At 39.2% G+C, this 25,557-nt stretch overlaps 1 protein-coding gene across 1 annotated transcript in view; it reads left to right on the forward strand.

Moving 5' to 3' along the window:
- LOC148839567 (nesprin-1-like) overlaps positions 1-25,557 on the forward strand; it is a 219,048-nt gene that overhangs the window by 185,825 nt on the left and 7,666 nt on the right. Inside the window, exons 128-142 of the mRNA XM_088908442.1 lie at positions 4,736-4,898; positions 6,863-7,050; positions 7,862-8,012; positions 9,522-9,704; positions 10,090-10,227; positions 15,463-15,654; positions 16,006-16,351; positions 16,934-17,002; positions 18,322-18,464; positions 19,000-19,126; positions 19,456-19,667; positions 20,589-20,789; positions 22,205-22,333; positions 22,684-22,896; positions 23,559-23,651. Of these exons, the coding sequence (XP_088764568.1) occupies positions 4,736-4,898; positions 6,863-7,050; positions 7,862-8,012; positions 9,522-9,704; positions 10,090-10,227; positions 15,463-15,654; positions 16,006-16,351; positions 16,934-17,002; positions 18,322-18,464; positions 19,000-19,126; positions 19,456-19,667; positions 20,589-20,789; positions 22,205-22,333; positions 22,684-22,896; positions 23,559-23,651 (2,548 nt within the window). The remainder of the gene's footprint in view (positions 1-4,735; positions 4,899-6,862; positions 7,051-7,861; positions 8,013-9,521; positions 9,705-10,089; positions 10,228-15,462; positions 15,655-16,005; positions 16,352-16,933; positions 17,003-18,321; positions 18,465-18,999; positions 19,127-19,455; positions 19,668-20,588; positions 20,790-22,204; positions 22,334-22,683; positions 22,897-23,558; positions 23,652-25,557) is intronic.

Consider the following 25,557-nt stretch of genomic DNA (forward strand, 5'->3'; position numbering starts at 1 on the left):
GTACCTATAGTAAGGTCTTGCTATTGTGGATACCAGCAGTTTGCTGTTAGAGAAGGAAATTGTTCATTTTCCCGAGCCATGTCATTTAGACATGCAGTCATTTTGTGGTTTAAATAATTTAAGGATACTGATCAGTACTTTCAGTTTGCTATTTGGTTTTGTGTTTTTTATGGCCATTTCAAGTACTGACTACTGTTGTAACAGTAGAACAAGGCTGATAGAGACTCCTTGTTCACACTGCCTGTAAAGGCCTAGTCATCCAGTGCTACCATTTGGAATAAATAACACATTAATTAATTGATTGAGAAAACACTCCACTGTATCCACTAAGAAAGCATCTTCAAAATGGATAATACAAATACACAGAAAGATTCACTAAGTCAGGAGTTATGTTTTATGGACTGAGCTCTTGCAAATTCTCCTGTTCATCTTTCTTCTTCTGTTTGCAGCTGTTTAGGGAAAGATAGTATATAATCAAGAATTTTCTTGAAAAAGATGGTTGGTTTACATTTAAGTTTGGATTCAGTAATAGGTGACATTATAGCCTTAAAGCAGCTTTTGTGTTATGTTTCAACTCTCCAAACAGTTGCCATTACTAGTCCAGAGTGGTGTCTTTTGTTTTCACTGGTCAAAAAATTGCACATTATAAACTTGAATCTAAAGTGAATCAAAAAGGCTTTTGTTCAGCTGAAAATGCAGGTCAAAATGCACAGTTGGTCCAGCACTTGCTATTCTATGCTGTTCAGTGCTCTGATAGTGAGAAAGTAATGAAAGTTTTACTGTTCTGTGCTTTTGTAAAGAACAAAACACATTGCAACACTACAATACCATCAGATTGCTGCCAACTCTCAGACATTCCTGTAAATAAAGATGAGTGTAATTTCTAGAATTAAAAATGAAGATGGTGTCAATCAATCAATCAAAGTTTATTTATCAAATGCACAACAATACAGCGTGCAGCAGTAGTTGCTGGCAATGAAATGTCTTTTCTGCAAGCTCACCGGGGGGGATAAAAATCACAAAATAAGGTTACATAATAATAGATAATAGTGCAATAGAAAGTGAATAAAATAAACTCAGACAAAACTCAGTATAAATAGAGCTGCTGTGTGTCAAGGGTGTATGCAATACATTATGTCCAAGTAGTACAGTATGCCGAATACAATGAAAACTGCATGTCCGTGTAGCCTGTATGTCCATGATGTCTCTAACAAAAGTAAGATACCCTATTTTGTTAGGTCTATTAGTAATTTCAGAGTTAAAGTTTATTGAGTCTGTTATATGAAGAATAATATTGTACTGATACTTTAAAATGTGTTTGTCTGAGTACAACAGTGGGATTTTATTGCACACTGGCTAATTTTATCCTGTTCTCTCGTGTTGGGACACCAATATGTTCCAGTACTGCTGATAATTATTACTTCATAGTCCTGTGGAGAACTGGATCCCTGCAGTGAGGTTTTGTGTCAGTTCGGGAGTGTTATGATGACTGTAGAGGCTTAAACATTTCCCCCCTCCTACTGTACTGTATGTGGGTGAGGGGGGTTGGGTGGAAGTGATCTCAGTAAGACAGCTGCAGCCACCTTGTTTTTTTTCTTGTTTTTTTGTCCGCTGAAACCTCAAAGGAATTCCCACAGCCATAGAACAGGAGTCCTAGCCTTAAACTCTCAGTGCAGTTTAAGTTCTGTTTTTCTGCCATTCTGAGACCTTTTAGGAGCTTGGGACTCTAGTGTCTACCTTCTGTGCTGACAGCCGGAGCTTTATCTCATCAGCCTCTGCGTTCTGGCATTCCTGCTCAGCCAGTTCGCCAGCACATGCTGATGAATGTAAGTTTTATTTAGCAACATGAACGCTTGTCACTCTCAGGCGCTCTCTGGTAACATTTGTTTTAGAGTGTGGGTCACAAGTCGCTCTGACAGCTGCCCCTGCCTTGCCTTTCTCCGCAAAGTTCGCTTGTTTGCAAAAAGGAGGCAGTCAGCCCAAAAACTTTCTTTGAGATTACAGAAACGTAAAGTTCAACTCCATGGTGCTGGACTTCAGAACAGATAAAATGGCAGGATGCCGTAACGAAGACTCGGATCTTCCAGACTGTGACTGTGATGTGACCAGGCAGGCTAAGATTTTTTTTGGGGGGGTTTATTTTCACTCAGGGCAGGCTCAATTGTGTAGGATTCTAGCTATCTTTCTGTATCACTCTGGCCATGAGTTTTGTGGGAAATGGGCTGTTATTTCCCTCTCTCACTTTTTTCATGGATTATTTTTGTATTAGTATTATTTTTATTATGGAAGTTCTGAAAGTTTTAAACCTATTAAAAATTCTTAATAGGTTTTATTCTGACTTTACACAACCTAATTAGAATATGCTATTTTATTGTGCCCTATTTGATGTATTTTTAGATATTGTATTTGCTATTTAGTATGCATAAGTTTGAAAAACAAAACTGTAAAACAAAACAGTTTAATTGGTTTAAAGTATGATAGACAACTATGACATTGAAATGACTTTTACTTCAATTTTAAAGATAGCAAAATTACTTCTCAACCATGAACTGCAGTATCTTTTTACAGGCTTTCTGACTTAGTAAAGACTTGCTAAAAAAAAGCCTCACTCAGTCTCACTCAGAGAATTTAATTAGAAATCTTTAGCAGAAACACGTAAGATGTGTATGCAAACATTCCTCAAAATGCATCTACTGTATGTAGATACGGTACAGTATATGTAAACAACTCTTCACATTGTTCCAATGTCATAGGTAGCTTTTGGGTTATTTCTTAATAAGGGAATGGAATGTTATGGTATTCTCTATCTATTCCTGTATCCAATCAATAAAAATAAGAATATATATAAAATTATAAAAGAGGCATTTTCTAGAGACAGAAACTTACAGTATACACATATTAGAACAAAGGCTACAGTATCTCCCTCTGTCATCATACTTGATTAAAGTTAAACTGAATATCACTGAATACTGAATTCTAGAAAATATTTCTCTTGCCACTGTTATACAGCTACACCCACCTTAATGTAAATGTTAATGCATCTATTGAATGGAAGACTTTTACACCAACATAAAACCAAAGCCGTCTTTGATTTTAACTTTTTTTAGCTTATGGAAAACACAACAAGCACAAGGAATGCTTTAGAATATCAGCTACTGTACATTCTCTAGCACTAGGTTTATACCATAATAGTTTTACGATTACCTCTGAGTAATTACAACAGTACAACATTGTTTTACAACATTACGACATTAATACCTTTTAATTAAAGTTATGGGCCCAATTCTGGAAATATTATTAGCTGCTCCAAATCTGTTGTATTATTGGATTGAATATGTAGATACAATAATTACATTGTTAAAGAATTTTTTACGTTGTTAAGCTGAATGATTTAAATAGTGAAGTTTTACGTAGCTACTATAGTGAAAGTAATGCACCATTTATATCTGTTGTCAATTATGTTTCTGATAATACCAGGATAGCTTTTAATACTAATAGGTCTAATAGGTGTTTTCAGGTTAAAATATAGGGTTTGAGATGGGAGGCCTTTCTCCTGTGAATGTTGCATTTTTGGGGTGATTAGAAGAACCCAGAGCACACAGACGTGAAAGCAGTGAATACAGAACATATTGTGGTCTTTCAGGAAATTATTTTCTTCCTTTCAAAGATGGTATATTAAGCAAATACTGAATAATAAAATAGTGGTTAAATTTTCCTATATTTAACTATTTTCTTACAATTATACTGCCCTAAACACAAACTTTAAAGGGTGTTTAAGAGTGTTTGTGTTCAAATATTACTTTTCATTGTTTTAGTTTTTTTTTTAAATAGAATCTCAACACTTGTAACATCTGCTAGCCACTGGCTTTTTATTAAGACATCAAATTAGATTCCAGTCTCAGTGAAAGAACACTTATTGACAATTGACTCTGCCATCATAGAATTTCATAGCAGGTATCAAAGCCAAGGATGCCAAAGGTAAAACCCGAAAAAAATCAACAGAACCATCACTATCTAAATCACATCCTCAAGAGCCATAGTACATTTTATAGATATTGATGCCATTCTACCATCCATATTTGAGAAGTGAAAAAAAGTTTTTTTTTTTTTCTATGAAGAAAATGATTTGTTTGGTTGAATGAAACAAACCAAAACCCTAAGACCAAGTGACTTGTATGTAGAGCTGAAAAACTTTTTTTCTTGCTGGAATGGTGGTATTACTGTTGCCTCCCCCAACCAATAAGGTGAACCTAACGGAATAAAATCTAACGAAAGCTATTTTTTTTCAAATAGCTTTAATTACGACACCTAATCTGTGCACATTAAAGAAACTGTAATTAGGAAGGAGCAGCAGTGAAATAATTTCATCTGTCTTTCATGATCTAAACAATCTGTGAAAACCATGCGACAACTTAATGGGAGCGGAGAGCCCTGATCTTTTAATAATCAGTAAAATCACAATGATATTGAGTCCCCAAAACTTGCGGACAGTCGCTGATCAACCTTGAAGCTGTTGTGAGGACTGTCACCCAGAGTTACATGAAGGTGGGTTTACAGGAAGCAGGGAGGTTGAAAGTAACTAAAAGTAATCTAAAATAATATTTTGATTGGTGGTCATGGTCATTGGTATACTGTGCATGTTCAAAGCTGAATTCAGGAAACCGATTTCAAAGTAATTAAAAGGGGGGAACAATTCCGATGCTTTAAGATCTTTGTTGGTCCTCTGGTGCCACAGGGTGAAGAAGCTGAGGGAGACTCTGGTTGCTGTTCAGCAGCTGGATAAGAACATGAGCAGCCTGAGGTCCTGGCTGTCCCACATCGAGACGGAGCTCGCCAAGCCCATCGTCTACGAGACCTGCAACTCCCAGGAAATTCAGAAGAAGCTCTCTCAACAGCAGGTGAGACCTGGCCTTCTGATGCGTGTGGCTTCTGCAGTGCACTAAAAGAAATGCATAAATACTAGTATGCAGGGAACAAAATGTGTTTTTTCAAAATGTGAAATGTAGACCTAAATAATTGAGTCCACAATCAACTAACCAAACCAGACTCTGACACCACAGGGCTTTGACCTTTTTTAGCATCATCTGAATGGGAAAATTCTCTTTTGCCTTTGTGTTGCATAATATTTCAAAGCTTGAGTCATTTGTCTTCGTGTAAAAAGACATGCTTTAACCCTGATGTTTCTGCTGTCCTGCTGTGCTAGAGAATCTCTTCCAGTCTGCCTATTATCGAGACAGGAGCATGGCACATACCCTAGCTGGAGCCGACAACCTGAGATAATAAGACGGTTTTACACATTTTGTTGTACTAAACATTTTAATTAAATAATATAATTAACCCTTTGGAACTTAGAATGACATATATTTACAGTTATGTCTGGGTTTTTTTTGGCAGAATTAGAAGATTATAACATCTCCCTGAAAATGCTTTATTAAACATATCCCATTTGTCCACTGTTCCACAGTTTGTGGAGTATTTTGATTACTTATAAAGCAACTACTTCAAGAGTCTGTTACATACTGTAAGATAATCCTACACTAGGGAATCTGCGGGAATCATGTCACCTCATACTTCCCCGGCTCCCACAAATTTTAAAACTGGAGTTTAAAACATGGCCCCTAATATGCTGGTAAATGACATTGTAGCTTGAAAACTACTGTAAAACTATATGAATTGTTGTATGCAGCTGATTATCTTATGGGAAGCAATGTAATCATACATACAGTAAAAAGTCACAGAAACATTTGTATAATGAAGTAAATAAGGACAAGACTCATTTTCAACTTTAGCCTCTTATTATTGCTTTTAGAAGATAATGAACAACACAGAAAAAATCAAGTAAGATGATTGTGAATGTGCCTTGTGCGACTCTACCTTTCAAATTGCTAAGGCTCTCTGCATCAAGAGTTTTGTGAAATTAATAAAACTTCAAGCACAGCTTTTTAACAGATTTATAGCCTTATTTTTCATGTGTGGTGCTGTAATTATTCTTTGTTTCCACAATCTGTTGAATATTAGGTGCAGTGTTTTAACTTAATTGAGTCTTATTGTGACTTCAAGGTTAATGCATACACATGTTTGGAGCTGATACAAATCACATTATGAAGTACAATATGCGAAAAGATTGCTGTGTCACAGAGCTGAGAATGCCGGACTATTTTTGTACTAACTATTTTTGTCTTCTGTTCCCAAACAGAAGAGCTACTTGGAAATAACACTGGACAAGTCATTTTCATTTGTAGTAACCCTGTTAAAGTACATTTTAGAGCCCTATGATAATGGCTTTTTTTTACCTCATTGCATTACAGGACTATCTGGATAGTTGGATGGCAGATGTAGTTTAGGTTGCTGGATAAAAGTTATGGAAACTGACCTTGGATGTTGTGAATGCTTGCAAAATTCAAATTAATATGAGAGGAAGATGAAATCCTCCCCTCAGGGACTTCATTATTATAAAAAACTAGATGGAATTTATCTGCAAACTCAACACCCAGAACAAGAAATGATTCTATCAGCATTGTGAAAGGTGTTTCCCTTCTTACGCCACCTTGCTTAATCACCCTGTTTCCTTTGTAGTAACCAACAAAGTTTCAAAAATACATTGGGTTTTACTTGTATTTTGTCTTCAAGACATGGTAAGCTATCCACAATGCCATAAAAATGTTTATAACAACTTCTATTTATTGTTTAAAATGGTAGTGATACGTCATTAAGAATGGTTAATTGATTAGTAATGAATCAGCAATTACATAAGCATTAATGGCAGTTAAATCACACAAAGATGTTTGCCACTGCAGTGCTGTAACACTTGAGCAGCTCAGACAGCTCCATATGCCATATGTGTGCATTTTTATTTGTCCAGGAACTCCAGAGAGATATTGAGAAGCACAGCACTGGCGTGGCGTCAGTGCTGAACCTGTGCGAAGTGTTGCTGCATGACTGCGATGCCTGCGCCACCGAGACCGAGTGCGACTCCATCCAGCAGGCCACCCGCAACCTGGACCGCCGATGGAGAAACATCTGCGCCATGTCCATGGAGCGGAGACTCAAGTAAGTCACAGGCAACAGAGCAGGAGCTCTTAGGACAAAATATGGATACTTTTATCTTGGGTATTGACTTAAAGGGGGAAGCTGTTTTGGGCAGCACCATGAAATCCATTGAAGATTCATGGCAACGTTCATCAACGTGTGTCCTCTGGTTTCACAAAGGGGTGTGGGAGACTGGGGAGAGGCTGCCCAGCAGTGCTATTGAAACTGACAGCCGGGTGTCTTTCAAGAATGAGATCCTTGGATCAGTTAGTTCTTAAAAACGTAACAGCATGGATGGGCTGAATAGCTTCTGTCATTTGTAAAAGTGCTTATGTTTTCATGAAAAAAACATTGTAAGACAAATAGCCTACTTTTGTGCTAAATGAAGATACATGTAAGACTGGGGTTACACCAGTTTTCTCACACCGGAAAGTTGGAATGGATCCAGGGTTTTTTTGTACAGCACTAGCTATAGGGCTCTGAAAACTGTTTAACTGTTTTTTGGGGAGCAGTGAATGCGTTGGAGAGATTCATTCTGTGTGCTGCATTTTCATTCTGAGCAAAAGCCATTCCCAATAGAGGAATACAGTATATCCAGTTTTGTAAATATATTTTTATGTTTCTTTGTGGTTAGTACAGGCTGTTTGTAGGATCTGTGAACCCCTGTGAAGTCTCTTCTTGGCAACATCTTCTGTGCGTCATTTTTCATGCTGTGAAACTCAGAGCTACAGAATATTTTGCACCACCCGAGGCACATTTTCTTCTACCAATTTATATAGGTGGTTGCTTTGGTATTTCACTTCGTTTTTTGATATTTCTATTTTCAACTTAGGATCGAAGAGACCTGGAGGCTGTGGCAGAAGTTCCTGGATGACTTCTCACGTTTTGAAGACTGGTTGAAAACATCAGAGAGAACAGCTGCCTTCCCCAACTCATCTGGAGTGCTTTACACAGTGGCCAAAGAGGAGCTCAAGAAGTTTGAGGTACAACTGCACGGAGCCCAGCCAGAATGTGAAGCCTTCTGATCGAGTTACTAAGACCAGTTGGTGCTAGTTTGTACTGCATACCAGAGACTGACATGACAACAAACAGACTCTTCAGCTCACTTTTACAGATGGGCGTCAGTTTGCTGGGTGATTAGGGCTGCTCTCAAAGATGACTCTGTCTGTGAAAGAAGGCATTTGTAACTTGGGATATATGACTTCCTGCTGTATTTTATGAATGTGATTCCCTACAAAACTGGCAATGTAGTTTTGATCCCACAAAGTCACTGATTAGAAAGGTACTTTTTTTAAGAGCAAAATGCACAAAGGGTCTCAGCTTTAAACTATAAAGACTTCTCCATAAAGAATGGATATTTCAAGTTCCTAAATTTACTTCTTGAAAAGCATACGTCTTGTGGCATGTTTCCTAGTATACTAAATGTCTCCACTTATCAGCTTATATGGCTGTTCAAGCTTCTCAGGAAAAAAACAAATCCATCTTTAGCTTCTCATTCCTTAGACATTGCTGTAAATAAACAGCTATTGCGGCTGTTTTTTGGCAGCCTCAATAACACATTAATCAGCTCTCACTATTGTTCCAAGACTGACTTGAAGCATATTTTAATTAAGTACCCCAAACCCCTTAAAGGCCTGCATTGTACAGTATGAAGTAAAAGTCATAGATCATACTTTTGGAAGTAAAATACCACCACGTATCGGTTGATTGCAATTGAGCACTGAAAATATCAAACTTTCATAATTATCAGTTGAAAGTCCTTTTCACATCATTCTCAGAGTCAGCATGAGCGAATGTATTGTGAGACTGGAGAATCATTACAGCATATGCATGATACTGTAGGTGAACCACTTTCAGTAACCAAGGTGGTTTTTCAAGTACAATTTAACAGGTCAAGGAATTTATTGTCAAAGTAAGTTTGACAATACTTGCTTAGTGAACAAAGAAAGATCTTGGTTTAATTTCTGCACATCTAAAATGTTCATAATTGCTCAATAATTACTTAGTAACTCTATTAAAAAAACAAACAAGTAACAATGCAATGTAAAAGATGCATTAACAGCACGATTACTTGAATACTGCGTGCTTAACATGCTTACCAAACACAACTGCAATACAGTTATGTATAACGTTTTTTTAGGTTTAGGTCATTGAGTGATTATTGAGCTTAGCAACGTTTTTCTGACTGCCAGCCTTTAAAATTTCTTCCTTTTGGGAAAATTACATAAATAATTTAAAACCAGTGCTTTTGTGAGAAGAAAATACAGTAATTTCCAGGCATATAATGGATAGTGGTTCATGTTGAAATAGGGCATTATTAATGGTTGCATTTTAAAATGGTTATTTCAGTTGTAGGCAGTGTTTTTTTCTGAGAAACAAAATGGACTGCACATGGTGACACCTGTGGCAAATCCAGGCCACAGCCTGGTCAGGTCCTGGCCTTTCACACTCCTGACGTGACTCAGTGTGCTCCCCTCTGTCGGGCCCTGCAGGCGTTCCAGCGCCAAGTCCACGAGAGCCTGACCCAGCTGGAGCTCATCAACAAGCAGTACCGGCGGCTGGCGCGGGAGAACCGCACGGACTCATCTTGCCACCTCAAGGAGATGGTCCACAACGGCAACCAGAGATGGGACAACCTGCAGAAGAGAGTGTCCTCCATCCTGCGTAGACTGAAGGTGCATTAGCTGCCATCCGTGCTATTAACGTACCTTAACACGTTGATGGACGAAAACTACAAACTACAAATGCCAGCCATCTCATTTCTACAGGACTCCAGTGAGCTTATGTGCTACTAGTTACCCTTTGCCATTTGCAAGTTCCCTTTTGCCAGTGTTATTTTTTTATTTAGCTTCTTAAGTTACTTCAGGGTAATATCAAAAATAATTATAGTAGATATATCGAAATTACATACTGATACATTTTCGGCAAAATGTGGGTAAAATCGGTATGTATGGAGGGTGAATTTTGTCGCTATTGGAGACGATGACTAGGATGTACAGTAGAAGGATAAACATGTTTGCGTGTGTCTGTGTGATTTGAAGCATTTTATCTGTTTTACAGCACTTTATCAGCCAGAGAGAAGAGTTTGAGACAGCCAGGGATAGCATCCTGGTGTGTCTGACAGAAATGGACCTGCAGCTGACCAACATTGAACACTTTTCTGAGTGCGATGTGCAGGCGAAGATAAAGCAGCTCAAGGTGGGAAAGCAGTTTCTAAAGCAATACCTACTGTACACACTGCTGTTCAAAAGGTTGGAAACATCAGGAGATTTTTCTTGAAAACTCATTTTCAACTTTTATAGTAAACCGCAGATAATGTATTTGGAAAGTTATACAACTTTATTTTATATAGTGTTTTGAAAGGTGGCTTCTGAGAGCGCTTTATAAAATGATAAGAACAATAAAATAATACACAAGATATGTACAATGAGATTACACAATGAGAGAAGACAGTAGATGGGGATGCTGAATACAGGTAGGAGCAGAGTGGTAAATAACAGAACCAGTTAAATAAAGGCCCTTCTAAAGAAGAAGGTTTTGAATCTAGATTTCAAAGAGTCTAAGGAAGTTGACTCTCTGATGGCCTTAGGGATAGAGTTCCAGAGCTTTGGGGCATAATAGGAGAAGACCCTATCACCTATAGAGTGTAGACGGGCTTGGGGGACAGACAGGAGACCAGAATTAGAGGAGCGAATGTTATGAGGTGGGGAGTAGGATGATGGTAGCTCACTGAGGTGCCAAGCCATGCAGAGCCTTATACGTGAGCATGAGGATTTTGATGTCGATATGAAACCTCACAGGAGACCAGTGCAAGGACTCCAGGATAGGAGTAATGTGACCACTTGGACTAGACCTGGTTAGGATTCTGGATGCTGAATTTTGGAGTTTGTTCAATGTAGAGTTAGAAATCCCAGCGAGTAGAGTGTTACAATAATCAATTCAGGAGAAGACAAAGGTGTTGATCAGCTTTTCAGCACCAGTTAGCCGTAACATAGGATGTAGTCTGGTGAGAGTTCTGAGGTGAAATAATGATGTTTTGACAATATGTTGCACATGTGGGTTGAATGTCAAGCCTGAAGTATGACTTCAGTCTTGTCACAGTTTAGATTAAGGGAATTCTGAGTCATCCATGTTTTTATGTCAGAGGTGCAATTAGAGAGAATGGAGACAGCCACATCAGTATCAGGTTTGGTAGGTTTGAGTATCATCAGCATAGAAGTGATAGTTGATGCCATGTGATCTTAAAAGCTGATCAAGTGGTAACATGTAAATGCTGAAAAGTAGGGGGCCCAGTATCGAGCCCTGAGGAACACCAGACTTAAGTCCAATTTCAGACCTAAATCCTCCAAGAGACAAAGTTATCAGAGAGGTAAGACTCAAACCATTTAAAAGAACTGTCCTAAACTCTAAACAGTCTCAAGACGAGAAAGATATCATGGCTAACAGTGTCAAAAGCAGCACTGAGATCAAGAAGAATGAGGATAGAAAGAGAACCAGAATCAGAAGCTATTAGAAGATCTTTAGTGACTTTGACCAGGGCAGTTTCTGTGCTGTGAAGTTGACGGAAGCCAGATTGGAGGGGTTCAAAAAGGTTATTTGCCATGAGGTGGTTATGTAAATGAAATGTGACAGCACGTTCTAGAATTTTTGCAAGAAAGGGTAAGTTGGAGATGGGGTGAAAATTGTTTTGATTGTCCAGAGCAATGTTTGGCTTTTTTGGCACGGAGGTAATGGCATCAGTTTTGATGACCATTGGCACAACACCAGTGCTCAAGGATTCATTTATTATGAGAAGTGAAACATGCTGAAAGTGAAATAAAGTGGTGGGAATGGGATCTAATAGGCAGGTGGTGGATTTCATATATCCGAAACCAGTTTACTAATCGATGCAGAGTCAAGATAAGAGAAGTCGGAGAGAAGGGAACTAGTCAGGTTTGGCCAGCAGGAAGGAGGAGTGAAAGTGACATGTCTTGTGGAATGTTATGCTGAATGTTGGATGTTGTCGATCTTGGAGCTAAAGAAATCTAAAAATGTGTTGCAAAGTTGCAATGAGACAGCTAATATGGTGGTGCAGTTTGGCTTTAGCAGTCTGTTGATGGTGGAGAAAAGTTGTCTAGGGTTGTTATGGTTATTTTCAATGATGTGAGAAAAGTAGCTGGATCTAGCAGACTCTATTGTATCCTTATATTCAGACAAGTAATCTTTCCAATCCTGATAATATATGTTTAGGCCAGAAAGACGCCACCTAGATTCAAGTTTCTGGGAAACTGCCTTCATTGATCACAGATGGTCAATATACCAGGGGGCAGAGCAAGAAAAAGAGATGATTCAAATTTTTTGAGGAGTGAAGGTGTCGAGGGCAGATAAAAGAGCGCTATGAAGCAACTGTATTTTGTCCTCTAGAGGATCAAAGGTAGAGAAACAAGAGAAGGAGGGTAGAACAGAATTTGTGAACCTAGGCTGATCAACTGATTGCCAGTTGTGAAAAGTTATGGAGCATGAGGGGGAAATGTTAGAAAGAGGTAATTCCAGATTGAAGAGAATAGCTAAGTGGTCAGAGAGGCCTAGTTTGAGGGAAGAGAAGTGAGAAACAAAAGAGTCATTTGCAATGATTAAATCAAGGCTGTGTCCTTTGTTATGTGTTGGGCTAAGAACAAACTGGGTTAGATCAAAGCATCCCAACAGAGTTAGAAAATCCTTAGTTAAACTGGAAGACTGTGAGTCAATATGTAGTGTATATTAAAGTCACCTAGAATGAAAATAGGTAAAGTAAAGGAAAGTAAATCGGCAAACTTGCCTAAAAAGGCTTAATTAGGTTTGGCATCTAAAGTGTGGCATCTGGGGCTCCGAGGTCTGTGAACAGGCTCTGAGTTTGAGACATTAGTCCAGGCTCTGAGAATGGAATGTGAAAACATTCCACAAGAAAGCATGTACCACAAATGTTAATCAGACTAAAAGATTTAGCTGTGCCATGTCTGTTCGACATTGTCACCGCACATAATGTCACTGCACTGCACTACAAAAATGGGTGGTCTATAGACCATGGCAGTGATGGTAGAGTGGGGAACATTTAAAACAAGACACTCAAAAGAAGAAGGAAGAGGTAAAGTAACAGAAGAAGAAGATTATAAATAACAATGTCCCCACCACTGCCTGGGAGATGAGGGAGGTCAAACAACCCGTACCCCTGAGGGACTAGCTGGTTGAACAGGAGACCATTTTGTCTGTATCAGGTTTCTATTAAGCACATAAAGTCACGTTTTTTTCTGTGATAAAGTCACATATGAGAAGAGCCTTTTCGTTCACGGAGTGGGTGTTTAATAATGCTGATCTCGCCAGTCTCTGGGAGCCAGGGGGCAGCGGAGTGGGTTCCAGGCACGGTAGAGAGGGCACATTTTTTAGGTCAATGCCAATGCAGGTTGGTCTTGCTGCCTTGCGCTGAGAGGCAGGGATGGTGACTCCGTAGGTGGGCGAAGGAAAGAAATGGCATCCTGTGCTGCAGTGAATGTAATGCATCGGTTGCAGGATCCCAATATTATGGCAGTAATCATAAGCGGTTTATGAGAGAGGAGATGGTTATCTTCTTATTGATGCAAAGATATGTGTCAATCTAGGGATACAATGGAAAAGAATCAACAACATTTTTCTCTCCCTTGGCTCATAGTAATACCAATTATGTTTGGTTTATTTTGGGATTTTTGTATTTTTAAATGATGAGTATAGAGATATTGGAGTAATAAATTTAGCTGTGCCATGTCTGTTCTACATTGTCACTGCACCCCCTACAAAAATAATTTTCTTATTTCCCTCATACTAACTTTAAGTCCTTGTAACTATGCAGTGTCAGGTTTCTTTGATGCTCAGTATCAGTTCAGCTGTGGAAGTATGGAAGTGTAGAAGATGGAAGTGTGATATTACATTTCACATGGTTATACAGTATGATCCTGTCATTTCCTCTAACTTCTGTCTAACCTAATCTGTTGTTTCCTTTTTTAATTGCCTATCACTCTTGCTATCTCGGTCTCTCAGCACTTCTAACTTCCACTTCACAATGGTTTAGAAGCTGAAAATGAGGAGTTTTCATAAATCTGATCTGAGACATCCCAAATGTGAAAGAACACAAATTTTGTTTTGCACCCTATTTCCATTTTGGGGAAATAACTTTGAATTTGTGGCTTATCACAAAGCTTTTCTTAACACTAGTAGTCATGTACAGGAACAGAAAAGGGTGTGCAGGGCTTCTTCATGGGATGAGCGTTCTTTATATCGAGTTGCATTGCAGCACGAACACGATCTGAACACATCGTGGCCAACCAGTGACAGCACACTTATCTTCTTTTAGAAGACACCCCTAAATATACATTAGGTATAGGTCATTTAACCACATGAATAAATCTAAACATTGAATTCACAGACACTGTCAGCAATGTCTATGCAATAAGAAAAGTAATATTTTATGAATCTGCACCTAAAAGGAAATGTATTTCACATATACCATGCAGTTAGAAGGTTTGCATGTAAACTGAAGTGTTTCATACTGTTCATAGGGTAGTAATGGTGTTGCTTTCTGAATACACTTTACAATAATGGCTAAATAAACATGAAATGTTATTTCTTCCCTACAGTGTGCTATGACAGTGACATGACTCAGGCTCTTTAGATAATAGTGGAAAATTAAGCTAATTATTTTAAATGTCAGATTCTGCACTTCCAAAATTTTGATGTTAAGCTACAATCTCACAGGAGACATGCTGTGGATTCATGCCACAATGAAAGCTTTGCACATGACATTTTCAAAAGTAAAGACTTCTTGTGTTCTGAATATTCATTCCCAGCTGTTTTTTAGAATTAAATACCCTCATAGTTTGAAATTTCCCTTTATCTCCATATTATCATAATGGTATGACTTAATTGATGTCTTAAATTTTGTCGTAACAATTATTTGACTTTTTTTTGGTCTGGATTTACAGTTTTGCAAGATTTACATCTTTAAACATTAATTAGTTTAAAGTTAATTTCCATTTCCTCTACTAAAATGTAAAAGTTTAGATTTAAATCCATATTTTCTTTTTAGAAACCCAACAATTTTTTAACTTGTGCATTTGACTAATTTGTTTCATGTGTTGATGTGATGTGCTATCAGATGTGTTGCTACAATATTCATGCACAAAAGACTTTAAAATTAAGGATGTTAAATGTAAGGTTCCAAATAACACAGTAATGGTCAATTGATTTAAGCAAAACTAATAGAAGAAAAACAAAAACATGGTATGTCTTTGGTTATAAAAGCAGACACCACAAACATCAAAGAAAATTGTGTGTCATTTGGTTGGAAATCTTTTCAATAAGAAGTACTTTTTACTCGATTGCAATTATTATTTTTAATTTTGCAATTATTCTTAATTGCATTCATTTTTTCTACCACTTATCAAGGCCTTCCAGCAGGAGATCACCCTCAACACTGGCAAGATTGAGCAAATCTTCCACCAGGGGGAGGCGCTCATTGAGAAGAGCGAGCCGCTGGATGCTGCCGTCATTGAGGAGGAGCTGGAGGAGCTGCATAGATACTGTCAGGAAGTGTTTGGCCGGGTTGACCGCTATTACAGGAAGCTCATCCGCCTTCCGGTAAACAACAGCCTGCAGAGCCATCAAGTTGCACATAATGGATTCAGGATGCAATGTTTAAAACTGCTAGACTTTCAAGTTTTACTCAGAGAGCAGACATGGACATGTTTAACATTTCTTTCAAAAACCAATTTAATTAAAAAATACTGCCTTTTGGATTTATTGAGTCTCATAACTCATATCCTGCAACTGCCCCCATTTCCAACCCAGGAGGCCCACAATTGGGGGTTAAGCTAAAATCATTCATTTTAATCTTGATAATCCCATCCATGTAATAATGAAGGTTAAGGATAAACAAAGAGATCAACCCTGCCGCTGGCCCTGACGGAGTTTGCTCACTCTGTTCCTCAGCTGACCGATGACGAGCACGACGTGTCCGACAGGGAGCTCGACCTGGAGGAGGCGCTAGAGCTCTCCAGCCTGCCCTGGAGCGACCGGGCGGGGGACAGCCTGTTGTCGCCCCACCCCTCCTCAGGCCATTCCGCCTCCCTGGTCCCCCCGCTGCGGACCGAGCGCTCGGGCCGGGACACCCCCGCCAGCGTGGACTCTATCCCCCTGGAGTGGGACCACGACTACGACCTGAGCCGCGGCTTGGAGACCATGACCAGGGCCCTGGCACCCGAGCAGGACGACGAGTCCCAGGACGCGGATGAGCACGGCAAGGAGTTCCACCTCCAAGGAGCTTCAGCGGTCACAGGTCGGTCAGGTCACATGCCCTCATTTGTTTCTCTCTCTTTTTTGCTCTGCAGGGCCTGAGGCTGACACCCGATATAGTACTATAATGACCAGTATGACCAGTATTAGCTTTTTTTCCCCCACTTATTCTGCTAAACGCTATACAGTATGTCAGTATCTGATTTTGTGTGTTTGATCAGTTTGAGTATACTTCCTCCATTGGGCTTGTCCATTTTTGAATTCCAGGCCTACAGAAATGCAGCATAATAGCTCATCTTTCTAGTAATTTCCCCCCTAAATTTTGGTTAAGTTTTTTGGGGGGAGAAATCTACCAGCCAAAATGTGACTCCTTGAAGTTGCCTGGAAATGTGCTACCACCAGAACATCTCATCTCCTTGGAACTGGGTTTGTGACTGAAACAGCCTTCCATATCGTATAAATTTTTAAAAGGATGCTTGTCTTGTGTGTCTTTTGAAGGACCGGTTTAACATAAAAAAACACCAAGAATTGTGGCATTAACAGAACTGGATTCTCCATCTTCATTTCTTCAATGAAGGAGATCCATTTAGGGTTTCAAATGTTGCTTGTATGTCTTTTTTTCCAGATGTAGTGATTCCTGAGAGCCCAGAGGCCTATGTAAAACTGACTGAAAATACACTGAGGTCAACCTCTGGTAGGCACTACTTGCTGAAGCATGCCCCAGCTTATAAGGGAAATTAATATCCCTTCAGGCCTGATCTAACCTTCACTTATTCACTGAAAAGGCTAAACATCTCACTTTGAACACACAGTTTGGAAGTTTTATTTGTCATAATCATCTAGACAAAGAAAACATTCAGGCAAAGTTTCTAACCAATCATTTTTTTAACAGATGTTTTTTGTTTTCTTTTTTTTTACATTTTACCATTTGTAATCTTTTGTGTTTTACTGTTTTGTAAAAACAGGAAAAGTCTTATGCTCATATTGTCTTTTCCTGTTTAAATCATTGGGCTTTCATCTCATTTTGTGACAGCCAGGGATTTTCCCACTAATCCCCTGCATGCATTTTTTCAATTTCTTGCAGGAAAAGAGAAACAATAAGATTTATTTGATTTGCCTTTTATATTACATGATGCATGACAACCTCATTAACTCTTGACATGGTGGGAAAACCACTATCAGTTTTCAGAATGAGGAGTAAAAGAAGGCACTCAATATATATTTTTATCCATGAAATGTGCTGATATCTACTGTTTGTCAGTCGATATCTATATGAATCTCTTTGCATGTCTATTTTCTACCTTTGTGTCCAGTGTTGTTTGTGTTGCATGCTATACTGTATGACATGTTTATTTAAACCTTGGTATGTGACTAGAAGATATTTTCCATGTGTAACAAACTTGTAGTTAGACTGTGCTTGATGTGACAGGTCATTCACTTTTGTGTTATTAAATTTATAGCTGTTCTTCCTCATGGGGGCTTGTAAATCTCCAGGTTCAATGTCTTTCTCTTGTTTCATGTGCTCTGAACCCTAGAGCAAGAAAAATAAATAGATGACAATTTTTCAATGTAAAAAACACATTTTTGGCATCTTACTCCCTGATATACAGCTACTGCAGTTATAACTTAGTAACTGAGTCAGTAATTGAGTCTGTAAGACTAGAGGTGTATCCCTTGTGTCCTGGTTAATTTCCACTAGCACAGTTCGGCCTCCATAAATTCCCTCTTTAAATCAACTGGTAAAGAAATTTCTTACCTCTCCACTTACTCTGCTGCGGTGAAGCTGCCGGGGCAGAATGACCAGGGGGCTGCAATTCAGTGGTGGATGAAATGGGTCCCCTTTGTATGTGTGAAGCATCATTGAATCCCTTTTGGATGAAAGGCACCGTACACATACGCTGGACAATTACCATCAATTGTTATTAATTACTGCCTACATATCGCTAATGGCCACGTTCATTATTTGTGTGGGGAAAATGATGTCATCCTTAATAACCAAAACATTCCCCTCAGGTGAGGCGGGATCCCTAGAAACACACATCAGGCAGCTGGACAAGGCCCTGGACACCAGTCGCTTCCACCTGCAGCAGACGGAGAACATCATCCGCAGCAGAACTCCTACCGGCCCGGAGCTGGACTCTACATACATGGGATACGTGAGTCCAGCACTGACCCTTTCTCTCAGTTCAAAAACTATTATGGCGTTCTTTTTTTATTCAGCAGTAACAGAAACAATATCTAGACATTACTTTCTTTTAGTTTTTCAGAATATTCTTTTGGGTGTTTTTTTTTAAATAACTGTTGCAAACGCGTGGAAAGAATACTCAACCCCTGCTCAAACTAAAAGTGTGAATAAATAACTTGTCAGACGCCACATGTACTTGGAATACAACGTGGATCACATCTCCTCTACTTGTATTTCATTGCATCAGTGTGGGGTTTGTCATCCTGTGTGCTGAGTAAGAGCACAGGCTGAAAAATCTAGGCTGGCTTATTCTCCATCAGCACTGGGTTTCCTTTCCTCCTGGCGCGCACACAGTCTCTCTGGGCACACTTGTTAAGTTTCATATGAAGGCCAAAGTCACCAATGCCAGAACCTGACCCCCCCTGTATGTAGCCAATACTACACCAGCATACTGTGCAATGCAAACTTCCGACCTGTGGTATAACTCAGTTTAACTCCTCTTCCAGATGAGGCTGTTGAGCGAGTGCCGGGGTAGCATTGACACGGTGAAGCGGGTTGGATCTGTTCTGAAAGAGGAAGAGGACAAGCTGTCAGGGTTTATTAATCTCAACAGCACAGAAACGCAGACCTCAGGTGAGGAAACACCGCTCACCAGCTACAGGACCTACAGAAACACTGCCAGTCCTCACCGCTTCCACAGAAATGTTATTGATGAAAAGAGGTTTCCGAAAGTCAGTGTAATAAGAAAATAGTGTAAATTTGTTGTTTTTTTTACAGAATTCTAGAATAAAATAAATTCCATGATTTCAGAATTTAAACAGCGAAGTAGCGTTAAGACAATGTTAGTTCACTTTGGTGTTAAACCTTAGAGAGACTGACTTTAAAAGCAGACCTTTAGAGTAAATCCCAATACAGGCCTCAGTCCTCATTGCCTTATAATAAGAGCTACTCCCTGATCTCAGGTGTGATTGAGCGCTGGGAGCTGATTCAGGCCCAGGCTCTCAGCAAAGAGCTGCGAATGAAGCAGAATCTCCAGCAGTGGCAGCAGTTCAACTCTGACCTGAACAGAATCTGGGACTGGCTGGGGGAGACAGAGGAACAGCTGGAACAGCTGCGGCAGCTGGACCTAAGCACAGACATCCAAACCATTGAGCTCCGCATCAAGAAGCTCAAGGTGAGTTCAAGTTTCAGAAAGGCACAAACATCCAAACCATTGAGCTCTGCGTCAAGAAGGTTGAGGCGAGTTCAAGTTTCAGAAAGGCACAAACATCCAAACCATTGAGCTCTGCGTCAAGAAGGTTGAGGCGAGTTCAAGTTTCAGAAAGGCACAAACATCCAAACCATTGAGCTCTGCATCAAGAAGGTTGAGGCGAGTTCAAGTTTCAGAAAAACTGATATCCACAACCATCGAGCTCAGCATCAAGAAGCTCACAGTGAGTTCATTCTTCAGGAAGCACAGACTGATTTACATATCAAGAAGATCAAGCTGAGTTTAGTCTTCAGGAAATTAGTAGCCGTGCTATTAGGAGATTTGTACAGGTGCTTACATCAGGTTAATTTGAGTTTATAGGTATAGTTTACAGATGTGATGTATGAAAGAGGTGCTCTTCATTTTCATGTGTTAGATCTATTATTTTTAAAGCACCACAAAGACCCTAAACTCAGCACAGTCGTACTATCCCTGGGGGAAGATTTAAACAAAAATGACTTTCATGGTTGTACACACAATTTTTCAATTTTAGCTTTGGAGACTTAAACTCCACCAAACATTGAATTTGCTCTCTTGAGAAAAATGTGGACAGTCCTTTTTTTCTGGAGAAAAAAGGAGGGCTGAAAAGAAATAGGAGTGGCATGCAAAGGACTCCAAAGCATTGATCTGAAGATTCTTAAAAATCTATACACAAACTCCTGGATTTACTGGTCCCGCTCAAACTATATGTTACCTTCCCGCAGTCCTAAAAGCGCTGTCGTGTATTTAGCTCTCCACTGTGTGGTCGTTCCTGCACATTTCCACACCCTCCTTTTTCACTCGGGGAGCAGTGGGATCAGTGGTCTCAGGTAGAGACTCAATAACCTGGGATCTGTGTCTGTGCAGGAGCTCCAGAAGGCCATGGACAACCGCAAAGCCATCGTGCTGTCCATCAACCTGTGCAGCTCGGAGTTCGTGCAGTCGGAGACGGAGGAAGCGCAGGAGCTGCGGGCACGGCTGAGCCAAATGAACAAGCGCTGGGACCACATTGGCACGGCAATCGAGGACTGGCGCGGCTCGCTGCAGGATGCTCTCATGCAGTGCCATGTGCGTCATTCACTGTCCCTTACACAGCACCTCGGAATCTGTTAATTACTGTCAATGGGTTGTATAATTAGGCTCAGCAGGATCTGTTTTTTGCTCCATACAAAATACTGTAATAGAAAAACACCCCTTTAACTCCTTTTTAAAGGGTTTGTGTTAATTTTCTAAGTTTATCTTGATAAACTACTCAGAACAACTCAACGATAAGCAAGTTAAAAGGTGTGTTCTTCACAACTGAAAACTAATATCTCAGCTGTCATGCTTTAAGACTTGATATTTATTTTTCACAACATTCAAGTGTTCGATAAACCTTTTTTTTTTCAAAGGCAGGAATAAGGCATCTCTCCTTCTGAGATTAAATTAAGGGGATCTGGGCAGGTTTAAGTTTGTGACCAATACATGAAAAACACATATGCACATACAAATTAAATGCAAGAACAGATCATCTTGCGTATTCATTCCTTTAACAGTAAGTAATAATAACACATACTGTAAGTGACTTTAATGAGCTAGAGATGTGCTATTTTTGAGACATAGTGCAAATGTACAGTTTAAAACTGTTTTTTAATTGTTAGCATTATATGTTCAGTTTTGGTTCTGATTTGGTTCAATTCTGATTATTAGACACATGAGGATGTACTCTTTTTCTTTTTATAGTTTTCTGCAGTTTTATAAACCTTATAATTAGACTGGAACTTTCTACTTTTGGAGATTATTTTTGTTCATTTTTAGGGCAAGTGTCTAATGCCTGTCAATGCCTTATTTAAAACCATGTCAAAAGCCTAAAATAAATTGCATAAGCGGAAGTGGAAGCTCAGTGCCAAAAGGCTTTTAAAATGATCCTGCAAATGTCTCTGACTCTCCATGGCTTTTAATAGGCTTCTCTCAAGGAGCACTTCCACGGCATTCTGCTGTTGAACAGAATTTTTTCAGCAACCCAACAGAAAGGTGCTTTATTAGAAGAAAAAACACTCCGTTCCCTCATATAATATATATATATATGCACAGTCTTAAAATAAATTGTGCAAGTTCTCTGATTAAACAAAATGGTGTTTACCATGACCTGACTTTGTTTAAACATAGATGTATGTGTTAATTTCTTCATAACACACTGGAATACTGAAATCCACTTCACTTGATATGATTGTGCCATACTATTAACAAAATATTCCAATAAAATAAATGAATAGGTATACAGTATACAGTAGTTTTCGTGGCCCCAAAGTGATATACTGCTTTTTTATTGTGTACTTTTTTGTGTGTTTATATTACTGCAAATCTAATTATCAGTAACTCCAACCTATGAGTAGTTAACATACCACATATGTGATTATAATGTCTTAATTTAAAGCAGGATCTTTAACTGTTATTTTTATAAATCTATATTTATACTCAAGGTCTCTGTCCTCGTTTTGCAGGATTTCCATGAAATGAGCCATGGACTCCTGCTGTGGCTGGAGAACATTGACAGGAGAAGAAACGAAATCGTTCCCCTCGACTCTACCCTGGATACAGACACTCTCCAGGACCACCACAAAACTCTCACGGTAAAACTCTCATCTTCTGTTATTCCTTGCTGCAGTTGCTGTGAAACCTCTGAGCTCTGTTACATATTCCCCATTTTTCTTATGCACACTGAACATTAATTAAAACTGTGATTCAGAAAGTTAGTCATTCGAAGGACTAAAATCTGCTCATTTTATGTGTCGAATCAGAGTGCCAAGATAATCCTTACCCACATACATGCAAAAATAGCATCTTGGTTTGTTTTAATAAGATGAAATGTTTTGTGTTGGTTCCTTTTTCCCATAGATTTCCAGTAGTCTCCAGGCTACTAGCTTCTTGCCCTTTTCTAATTGTCAATGTGTTGGTAAAATGGATGCCTTTTGACCACCAGCAAATTCGGCGGGAGCTGCTGGAGTCCCAGCTGAAAGTGGCCTCACTGCAGGACATGTCCAGCCAGCTACTGGTTAACGCCCAGGGGACCGACTGCCTGGAGGCCAAGGAGAAGGTGCACGTCATCGGGAACCGCCTCAAGCTGCTACTCCAGGCAGTCACAAGAGACATTAGGGAGCTGGAGAAGATGCTGGACATCACAAGCAGCCAGCAAGTGAGTCTCGTTCCCAAAGTGTCCCCACGTACATATCATAAATCCACGTTTCCAGTGTTTTGGGGGAGATTTTGACACAACTGTTTATAAGTAGCACATTAATATGTCGTTAGTAATAAATTACCTGGATGATGTGACAACAGCCACAGTGCACCAGCTCACCACACATCAGCTATCAGTAAGAGAGGAGAACAGAGTGATGAAGTCAATTCATAGATGGGGATTATTAGGAGACCATGATTGGTAAAGGGGAAATTTGGCCAGGATGTCAGGGTAGCACCCTTTACTCTTTTCGAGAAATGCCCTGGGATTTTTAATGACCATGGAGAGTCAGGACGTTGGTCTTACGTCTCATCCGAGGGACGGCACTATACTGGGGCATTAGGACCCACACGAGTGCCCCCTTCTAGCCCCACTAACTCCTCTTCCAGCAGCAACCTTAGCTTTCTTAGGAGGTCTCCCATCCAGGTACTGGCCAGGCTTACATCTGCTTAGCTTCAGTGGGCTGCCAGTTGTGAGCTGCAGGGTGAAATAGCTGCTAGCATTCCAGACGAAGGACTAGGTTGACACAAGGCAGTTCATACAGTATGGGGGATATGTCGACTTGCCTCCCATCACGTTTTGTACCTTGTCTCATCTTCAATTATATTTGCCCACTGCAGGACCTGTCATCTTGGTCTTCAGCTGATGAACTAGATACCTCTGGGTCTCTGAGTCCTGTCTCAGGAAGGAGCACCCCGAGTCGACGTCGATCGGTAACGTATAGTCCTGACATTCTCTCGTGTCTCCGTGCGGAGGGAGTGTTAAATTTCGAGCAGTAGCACATCACCAGGCCCTGAATGCCAGAGTAAGGCCAAAGTGACCCTGCCACACACAGATGTCTGTAGTTCCTACCCTGTTCTACACCTTACCTTCCCCATCTCCCTCCTTGCATGGTATCTTTCCTAAAGCTAAATTGTCCTAGTACCTGAGATTTTATTACTCCCTTTTTTCGAGTTCTGTTACCTGATTTGATTCAATTTTCCTTAGTTTCCAAATATATCGTTTTAATTACCCTATTAATACATCTGTAAATTCTATTACACTTTGGTCTCTTTTAAATTGATTTTGCTACATCCCCTAGTCTGCTTTAGATCCTTGTAGCGAAACACACAAGGAACACTGGCTTTTCAATTAGACTGCTGAAATGTACAGCCATAGAAGCTACAGCAAGAAACTGGGATAGGTTTTAGAAGCTCAAGTTTTTTTTTTTCCATGAAGAAAGTAGTTACAAATGAATTTGATTGTAAAATGTTTCCTAAAATAATGAAAAATACACACATGTAAGGAAAGTTGAAGTAAGGGTGTGGTATATATAGTAAGATTTGAAAAACTAAGCCAAGTATTCTAAATCACAAAGACAAATTCTGGAATGTTACTAGTTGTTTTGAAGAGGTTATGTTTCTTAAATTTTAGAAAATCTTAAATTGAAAGGAGTATCTACAAACCAAATTCCTTAAAACAGATGTAATCAAATCTCTATTGCCTTTTTTGCTTTATTTACAGGAATTGATAAGTAGGATATTCTTTTGGCTGGCAAATTAGAGGACACTAATAAAGTATTTAAAATAATTAGCAATTATAATTGCAATAGAAGCATAATGATTAAATGTGTAGTATGAACCTAAGAAATGTATGTGCAGTAAGTACCAGTACTATTTCCCAGTGAAAAAATATTCACTGGCTTGAATCCCAAACTGTTATAATAATTCATTAAGTCAGACGTTTTGTCTCAAACCTATATATAATCTTTTTTGTTTACACGTTCCAAGTTGCTCAAGTACTTTTTCATATTCTGCAGCTCATTAGTGAATGATTTATAAATACAGTACATCTTAAAACTGAGGTTTGGAGATAGCCTGGTCAGGCACAGATTAAGTTTTGTTTATATGATATCATCATCCACCTTGGACAGTTTTCATATCGATTAATCATTCACAATTGAGCTACAAAGTGTGAGAAAGGTGATAACACCAGAATCTCTTAAGTCTTAATGACCTGCAGATGGACACATTCTGAAAATTGTATGCAATTTTCTGATGGAAGACAAGTTTTAAACACCAAAATATATAGCATTAGGATCCAAAGTCAAATATCACTAATTCCTTTATTCAGATTTGCTCCTGGGTTTTTGAGTACATTGTGTATTGTGTTGTGACAATATGAGATAATGCATTCCCACTTCCAAAGTCTATTTTGCCTTTGGAGATTTTACAATTAACACATTTGTGTTACTATGTTTCCTCTGTAAATATAAAAAATCAGATTTGTTTGCATTGATACATTAATGACAATGTAACTTAAGTAAAGCAGCATGGTTAACCAGATTTATAGGAATGTACAGAATAACCAAATATGCACTGTGTTTGCTCTGCAGTGATCGCCAGGAGATCTGCTAAAATTTCTATATCCTCTGTTTCTGGAAACACATCAGTAACCTGATGATAGCACAGCTGTATTAGACCCACCACACTCAGCTAAAAATAATTTGACATTTTTAAAATAATTCTTAATTTTAGAATATTTTCAAAAGACACATTTTATTTATTCTCGTACAGACTGTAAAGTCAAAGCCAGGCTGGAGAATGAGCAATTTCCTTCATATACAAAATGACACTAAGG

This window comes from Atractosteus spatula, chromosome 2 (genome assembly GCF_055471065.1).
Source record: "Atractosteus spatula isolate fAtrSpa1 chromosome 2, fAtrSpa1.hap1, whole genome shotgun sequence".
Classification (NCBI taxonomy): Eukaryota; Metazoa; Chordata; class Actinopteri; order Semionotiformes; family Lepisosteidae; genus Atractosteus; species Atractosteus spatula.